Source organism: Balaenoptera ricei, chromosome 16, assembly GCF_028023285.1.
Source record: "Balaenoptera ricei isolate mBalRic1 chromosome 16, mBalRic1.hap2, whole genome shotgun sequence".
Classification (NCBI taxonomy): domain Eukaryota; kingdom Metazoa; phylum Chordata; class Mammalia; order Artiodactyla; family Balaenopteridae; genus Balaenoptera; species Balaenoptera ricei.
This window is the reverse complement of record NC_082654.1, coordinates 50,139,790-50,147,757: the sequence shown is the minus strand read 5'-3', so window position 1 is coordinate 50,147,757 and position 7,968 is coordinate 50,139,790. Positions and strand designations below refer to the sequence as shown.

At 55.0% G+C, this 7,968-nt stretch overlaps 1 protein-coding gene across 1 annotated transcript; it reads left to right on the top strand.

Annotated features, from left to right (window-relative positions):
- The first annotated feature begins 925 nt into the window (after positions 1 to 925).
- Positions 926 to 3,273, top strand: ADIRF (adipogenesis regulatory factor). Its single transcript, XM_059899536.1, has 3 exons — positions 926 to 1,101; positions 2,815 to 2,877; positions 3,081 to 3,273. Exons 1-3 carry the CDS (start codon positions 1,041 to 1,043, stop codon positions 3,185 to 3,187), a joined length of 231 nt encoding a protein of 76 aa, XP_059755519.1. The 5' UTR covers positions 926 to 1,040; the 3' UTR covers positions 3,188 to 3,273.
- Positions 3,274 to 7,968: the final 4,695 nt, after the last annotated feature.

Below are 7,968 nucleotides of genomic sequence, written 5' to 3'. Positions count from 1 at the left end.
CACCACGCCCCGCGCGCTGGTCCCAGGAGTGGTGACCTGAGAGGGCTGCGGCTTGGCCGCTCCCTTCCTCGCTGTTTGGCCTGGGGTGCTTCCTGCCCAAGTCGTTGGGCTTTGGTGACCGACAACGGTTTCCTTGCCTGGGCTGGACACACACGGGCCGCCCTCTCCGTTACTCCTCCTCCACCTCAGGCTGCTTGGTCCCCAGCCAGGGTCGCACGCACGCCAGTGACTCGCCTTCTCGGAAGGGGGTGGGATTTACTCGACCTTCTCCCCACTGCGCTCCCCCTCTACCCCTGTCCCAGGAGGGACTGGGCAGATGGCCAGTTTTCAGTGTCCAGGTTGAGTGTGTGGGGACCGCCAGCTCGGCGTGGGTGAGGGCGCTAGGGTTTACAGCCCACCGACTCGGACTTGAGTCCCTGCCATGTGAATTTGGGTGAGACCTAACTCGCCCTCTGTCCTCAATTTCTTCCTGTAAACTTCTAATAACACCCATTCCAAGAGTTGTGAAGGTTACACAAGAGGCTGTAAGCGTTAGGGCAGCGCCAGGCACAAGGTAAATGCTTAATGAAAGGCAGCTGCTATTATTAATTACAACTCCAGCCTTGAGATCCTGACCTGGTGCTGACCCCGCGCTCACAGGTTGGGGAATCCTCAGGGTCAAAGAGGAAAAGTCTGGCTCACGCGGTAGAGGGAGATTGGTGCGCCCCCTCTGCCCGCAGCCGCTCTCTGGACCCCTGATCCAGCCCCTCTGCAGCCCCGAGCCCCGCTCCAGACCCTGGTTGGGTCCTCCGCCTTCCCACTACGGCCCGCCAGAGGCCAGGTTGTGCTTTCGGGCCGGCGGGGACTGGAGCAGGGCTCGGTCACTCCCCTGAGCCCGAGTGCTGGGAACCGCCCCGCGCCCCCTCCAACCCCCCTCCTTGCGGGGTGGGCCGGACCTGGGGCGCCTTAAAAACCAGAGCTGGTGCTCGGGTCGCCGCCGCTTTGAGCAGGATCCAACGTCGCTACGGTTACCCTGAACCACCTCGCAGACCCCAGCAGCCATGGCCAGCAAAGGCTTGCAGGACCTGAAGCAGCAAGTGGAGGGGGCGGCCCAGGAAGCGGGTGAGAACTGCGCGCGACCTGGGGCGCATGCTGGGACCCCCGGGTGGACGCGGGGGTGGGGCTGGGGGCAGAAGCCTGGGGACTGCGCAGCCGGAAAGTCGGTGGGCGGTTCTGGCTAGGAAGGGCCCTCTCCTGAACTGCAGGGACCTGGAAGGACGCCCACCCGGACCAGCCCGGGAATGATGCCTTGAGGGAAGTGGGGGAACAGCAGTGCCTGAGGAGTGGGGCGGGAGGGGGGGCGCTTTGGGCATTGCCAGAGCCAATCCGAGGCAGCTGCTAGGGCCGGGAGCGGCCCCACCCGGGCCCTCAGGGGAGAGTGATGGTCCACGAGGAGAGCGCGCTCCGCCACCCCACGCCCGATCTCTGCCCGCCAAGTCCCAGAGGCGCACAGAAACAGGATGGGACGGGTGGCTCCAGACTCCCACCGGGCTTTGTTTTGAGCACTCCCCCCCTCCTCCGAAATACTCATTTCCTCTTAAGTCCTCACGCAGAGGACCTTCCCACCTTCATGCGGGCAGGGCAGGTCCCCAGTCTTAGTTTCTCCACCTCTGGCTCTTTCCCCCTCAGACCTGAGGTTATGCAGCTGGGGGCTGGGGATGGACTGGGGAGTAGGGTACGTAAGGAAACTTCAGCCCCACCAGCGGCAGCTCTTCCAGTCCCAGCTCAGCCTCCCTTGGGACTCCAGCTCCCAATCTGTCCTACACATATCCCTGTCAACAGACAACACCTAAACCAACCCCCTTCTTCATCAGTGCCCCAAGGAAAGCCCACAGTTGCTCCCCTGAGGCTAAAATGGTACCAGGAAGTCTCTGTCTACAGTACCCTTCCTTCTGGGCTTCACTTTCCCCATCTGTAAGTGGAGTGCAGAGTCTCCTTCCCTGTGGTCTTGACTGTGCTATGTCAGACAAAGACCCCAGGGACCTCTGTAAGCAGTAGACCCAGGGTCTGCCTGACCCCTGTACCCCCTGGTCCCCAGGGTCTGCGTAAAGCAGGCCCTTTCCTGTTCAGCAGCAAGGATAAGTCAGATCTCTGAAGGCCAGAGCCACCTGTCTGCCTACCGAGCAGGTGGGGACCCACCTGAGCCCCTGGAAACCCTGTTCTTCACAGGCACAAACTCTGGTCTAGAGGAGATGGCCTGCCTTTGGAAGTTTCACCTACTTTCCACACTTCGTTTCCTAATGCCTTACGCTGCCTGCTCACGGAGGCACTGGCAGTCATTGCTTGTGTGCCCTCTGGGGAGAGGCACAGGAGAGAGGAGGTAGTGAGAGGGCCTTGCAAAGTAGAAACCCCAGTGCTCTAAATGTGGGAATTCAGGCATCTGGGCCAAGCCTCCGGGGGAGAAGTTGTTAAAGGCGGCAGGGTTCTCCCTGGGCTGTGCCCAGCAGTAGCCACAGCCCAGATGCCAATTCCAGCCTGGCCTAGCCCTGCCTTCCTTCCTTGCTTGGATATTTTTGCAGCAATCCTGGAGAGGCAAGGGAAGCAGGCCAGAGAGGAGGAGCCCAGAGTTACAAATAAACAAGAACAACCTGTACTCATGGAAAGGGCTCATGCCCCTCACTGAGTGGCCTTGGTCAGAGAACTTTACCTCAGTGCCATCCATCCCTGGGCCTGCAGGACAGACCACTCTAGAGAACAGATGAGGTTGGCAATGGTGAGGCCCCTGTGGTTGGTGGTATCTCAACAGGGGCTAAAACCCACATGTCTCTGTTCTAGTGACGGCGGCTGGAGCAGCAACTCAGCAAGTGGTGGATCAGACCACAGAAACAGGGCAGAAAGGTCTGGTGGGGCTGGTGGGCAGGAGGGTGGACAGCCCCAGCACGGCCCTGCCCTCCACCAGCCCTTGCCCAGACACACCCTCTCCTCTGCAGACCCTCTACCAGCATTGCTTCCTGGGGAGGGAGACCCAGGCCAAGCTAACCCTGCAGGGCTGTGGTTCCCCAGGGCCCCGCACTCAACTGCCCTATCCTTTCCTTTCCCAGCCATGGACCAGGTTGCCAAGTCTACCCAGGAAACCATCGACAAGACTGCTAACCAGGCCTCTGAGGCTTTCTCGGGTTTTGGGAAAAAACTCGGCCTCCTGAAATGACAGAAGGGAGACGTGGGTGACTCCCTTCCAGGCCCGGAGCTCTAGCGGGCTCTTGGCGGGCCACCTCATTAAAGCACATATGCCTACTCTGTGTCCGTCCACTTCATGCCTCCTCCCAAACTGGGCCCAGCCCCGCCTCGCTTAGAGCAGAGGCTCGGGGATCCAGAAACTCAGCCCTGACGTCCAGAGTCCTGGCATTCCAAATTCGGAAACCCAGACGGATTGTCCAGGAATTCATTTCCCATATCTAAACCGTGCGTCCAGACTCTCCCTTATCCAAAGTTCAACCGCCCATCTAGGTACGTGCCCCTCCCCCGCTCTATTCCCCCTGCCCCCGATTCCAAAACCGCTCCCTCAGCTCCAGGAACCCGCCCCTTCCTAGGAGGGAGATACTCGGTGCCCAGATCCTCGAGGAGCTCAGCTCTGGGCGGGGGGCGAAGGGTTCCAACGGCAGGGGCCTCGGGAACTTCTCCCAGTGAGCTAAGCCGGGGCGGGGGGCTGGACGCATCGAGGCATCCTAGGGCCAGGCGCCCGCGAGGGCTTCAGGCGGCAGGAATTCTCGGGGAAGAGAGGGGACGCAGGGACGGAGCTTTCGGTCCTCGTCACCCTACGTCGCCTGCCCGCTGTGCGACTGTCGCACCCGACGGTGAGTCACGGGGCAGGACCGGGTGGGCGAAGACACGCCCCGAAGATCTGAGTTCCACCCAGTTGACTTGTGTTTGGCGTGGTCGCCAGGAGCTCCGCCCAAGACGCGCCCCCTGGGGAGGTGCTTGCGGCGCACGGGGCGGTGCACGTGGGCGCGGCGCACGGGGCGGTGCACGTGGGTGCGGTGCACATGGGCGTGAAGCGCTGGGACCCGGCTGTGTGCGTGCGCGCGCTAGGCCACTCCCTCGGGCACCCCTTCCCTTCCGGATGCACCTGTACCTTCTGGCCCAGTGCAGAGGCCGGCTTTTTTCTTCTTTTTTTAAAAAAATTAATTAATTTATTTATTTATTTTTATTTTTATTTTTTGGCTGTGTTGGGTCTTCGTTTCTGTGCGAGGGCCTTCTCTAGTTGCGGCGAGCGGGGGCCGCTCTTTATCGCGGTGCGCGGGCCTCTCACTGCCGCGGCCTCTTCTGTTGCGGAGCACAGGCTCCAGACGCGCAGGCTCAGTAATTGCGGAGGCCGGCTTTTTTGTCGGGCAGGTTCCCCCAGAGGGTCTAGAGTTCGCGCAAACCTTATTCCCTCCGACCTCCCCAGCACGTGTCCTCGTGTCCATGCACGCGATACCAACCCTGGGTAAGTCCTGCTGATGGGTGACTCACTGTTGCCACAGGATAAGGCCCAGCCCTGGCGCCGGGCGCTGGCTGCCCTCTTCATCCGAACCCCCGCCACACCTCAGCAGGTGACGCCCCGTTCCGTTTCCCCACCTCCACGCCTTTGCACACACTATTCCCTCTGTCCGTAATGATCTCGTTCTCTTCTGGATTGGCACATACGTAGTCATGCCGTTTCAACTCACAAATATTGGCTACACGGCACTTCCTAGTTCTGGGGAGATTGAGAAAAAAAACCATCGTCTTTCCTTCACACGCTGACTGGGGGCTGGCTTTCCCAGAGGCTTTCCAGACATGCCAGCAGGGGGCAGTATCGTCGTGTCCACCCCCATCCCTCCCCTTCACCCCTCCCAGGTGACCTTTCCCGTCTCCAATCTGAGATCCCTCCCAAGGAAACAACAGGTCTCCTCCCTAACCCTTAGCATCTCTCACCCTCACCCCAGGGCCAGGCCCAGTTTCATGCTTGGTTCCTGTTGCTGACTGTTCCCAAAAGAAGGGCTCAGCTAGTCTGCAAAATGGGCCAAGGCCTAAAGGGAGGGTCCTTGAAGAGATACCTGGGGTAATCTGGAGGTGCTTCCAGCATCTCCAGGAGCCCCTGCCCCCAGGAGAGGATGCCAGGGTTGGGAGAGACCACCTGGGGCCACAGCAGGAGGCAGGTGGGGCTGGACTGGCAGAGCCCTCACATTTTTCTGGAATGCATCCTTCCCCTGCCTGACTCAGGAGAGATCCCAATTGGCGCAACAATCCCTCTTCATCCTGTTCTCCTTGTGAGTGTCGGCCTTACGGATGGATGTGTGAGCCAGCTCAGGCCAAGGAGAGGAGGAGTCAGGTCTAGGGCCAGGAGCCTTCTAGGAAAGGTTTTTCATCCTCAAAAAAGAAAAGAAAAGAAAAGAAAAAGACCAAGGAAGAAGCATTTTCTTCTATTCCACTGAACATTTTTGTGGCTAGAAATGATTCTTAGAACGCTGGCAGCCACTTCTAACCACAGGAGGAACAAGCCTAAGGAAAAGCCAACTTGCTGATTAGGGCAGAGCAGAAATATAGAAAGAACCTGGATCCCAAGTTACTTTATTCAGTCCCTAACCTAACTAGTCCTGCAGCTGCCAGGAGCTAGGTGAGAGGGTCAATTTCCTCATTGTTTGAGCTGCTGTGAATTAGGTTTTCTGTTGCAAACAAAAGCTTAAATCCTGATGTTACCTGGATACTAAGGTCCTGTATTTGCTGGCCTCACCCACCTCCCCAGCCTCCTCCCCTAACACGCCCTCCCTCTCTGCCTCAGCCAGGTTAACCCTTGTTCATTTCCCTTGACATTGTGCTTCTGCTCATCTCAGTCTTTGCAGGTGCCCTTTTTTTCTACCCGGAATGCTGTCCATCCTCCGTCATTAACCACCCTTGTCCAAGTTGCTCCTGCTCTTTCATCCTTCAGATCTCAGCTTCCCTGGTCGTCCCCCAACATACACAGAATGGGTCTGGCCACTGCCAGTACGTTCTCACACCCCCTGTACTTCTTTTCCATGGTTATATACTAATGAGTCGCTCTCCTGTGTGCTTCACTGTGATGGTTGTCCACGGGCTGCAGCCAAGTCTCTTCTACTGATTAGTGCACACCCAGAGCCTAGAGTGGGGCTCTGGCAACATCTGCCACATGAATGCAGGGATGACGGTCCTTTGGTTCTCCTACCAGATAACAAGAGTTGACACATTGTCATGTTCACCATGGTGCCATCTCCTACAATGCAGTCCCTTCCACAAACCCTGCTGCCATGCAGCTGATGCTCCCATGCACCGTGCAAATACCTGTTTCTGTGTGCCTCTATTCCTCCAACACGGAGCCCTGGGGCGCAGGGCCAGGTTGGGCTTGTCTTTGGTCCTATGTCTGGGACAAGGTGGGCATGGTACTGGGGAGCCAGGGGAGCTTATAGGAGCCCAGGCCTGTCTCCGTGAGGTTCATGAAGCTAGCTGAGCCCAGATGGGCTGAGGAGAAGGCAGCTGTGGCCACTGCACCTGTTGGGTCTTGGTCAAATCTCCAAAGATTAATTCTTCCATTAGCAATTCCTCAGATAGTTTCTAATTCTCCAAATACCAGTTCCCCAACTAACCAAACACAAAGTCACTAACGTCACATTTTGGTTCCACTGGACTTCTCAGCTCTGATTCCCATCAAATTACAGATGAGAAGGGGCAGAGTTTTCTGCTTTCCACCTTCTCTCCTTTTCTCCTATTTTTTTTTGTTGTTGTTGTTAGTTGTCTCATTTCTACTTTGTGAAAACACATAGCATTTGCATCCCATTCCTCCACACCTTTGTTCTGTCTTAGATATGCAACTGAAAATATTAGAAGCGCTCTGCCTTCCTTCTGCTGAAATATTTTCTGTTATCTCTTGGTTGGTTGGAGTTAGTCCTCTAAAAGTTTCCTCAAGAATGAAATATTTTCAGATGAATTGAGAAGACGTCTGGGATCTGAGCTGAGAATTGTTATAGCTAGGCCCCTTGGGTTATTGCAATGTGTCCATGAGGGTTCACAGTGTCCTATTTTTGTGTATGGCATTTTCTATTTTTTAAAAAAAAGGTTAAAAAGTTAAAATAAAAAATTTTTAAAAAAAGAAGGGCTCATGTGAACCATATTCTGAGTTCTTAAATGTGTGGTAATGTTGGTCTGTAGCCTTTATACTTTATCCTCAACTGGGTTTGAAATTTACATCTCACACTTTTTTCCATGAGCATCTTCTAGGTATGGCTGCCCCACCTTCTGCCACAGAAGGTTGAGCGGTCCCTAGAAGTCTGATTTCTAATTCACTGGAATTTCCTTTTTTTTTTTTTAATTATTATTTATTTATTTATTTATTGGCTGTGTTGGGTCTTCGTTTCTGTGCGAGGTCTTTCTCCAGTTGTGGCAAGCGGGGGCCACTCTTCATCGCGGTGCGCGGGCCTCTCACTATCGCGGCCTCTCTTGTTGCGGAGCACAGGCTCCAGACGCGCAGGCTCAGTAGTTGTGGCTCACGGGCGTAGTTGCTCCGCGGCATGTGGGATCTTCCCAGACCAGGGCTCGAACCCATGTCCCCTGCATTAGCAGGCAGATTCTCAACCACTGTGCCACCAGGGAAGCCCTCGCTGGAATTTCTAATAAGTGACTTGATCTTTCTGTCTGGCTAGCTTTCTTTATCTTTTTTTATCTTTTTTATTGAAATATAGTTGATTACAATGTTGTATTAGTTTTAGTTTTGTATATGATTCAATTACATATACAAAAGTGATTCAATTACATATACATATTTTTTCAGATTCTTTTCCATTATAGGTTATTGCAAGATATTGAATATAGTTCCTTGTGCTATACACTAGGTCCTTGTTGTTTATCTGTTTTATATATAGTAGTGTGTATTAATTCCAAACTCCTAATTTATCCCTCTCACCCCTTTATCTTTAAGGTACAGTAATTTTTTTAGGGTTCGTCTCGGTGATGATT

What these genes read in the sequence shown, in the direction of transcription:
- ADIRF (XM_059899536.1), top strand. Translation starts at nt 1,041, where the DNA reads ATGGCCAGCAAAGGCTTGCAGGACCTGAAGCAGCAAGTGGAGGGGGCG. An exon ending in GGGGGCGGCCCAGGAAGCGG is followed by an intron (nt 1,102 to 2,814) that starts GTGAGAACTGCG and finishes TCTCTGTTCTAG; the next exon opens with TGACGGCGGCTGGAGCAGCA. An exon ending in CACAGAAACAGGGCAGAAAG is followed by an intron (nt 2,878 to 3,080) that starts GTCTGGTGGGGC and finishes TTCCTTTCCCAG; the next exon opens with CCATGGACCAGGTTGCCAAG.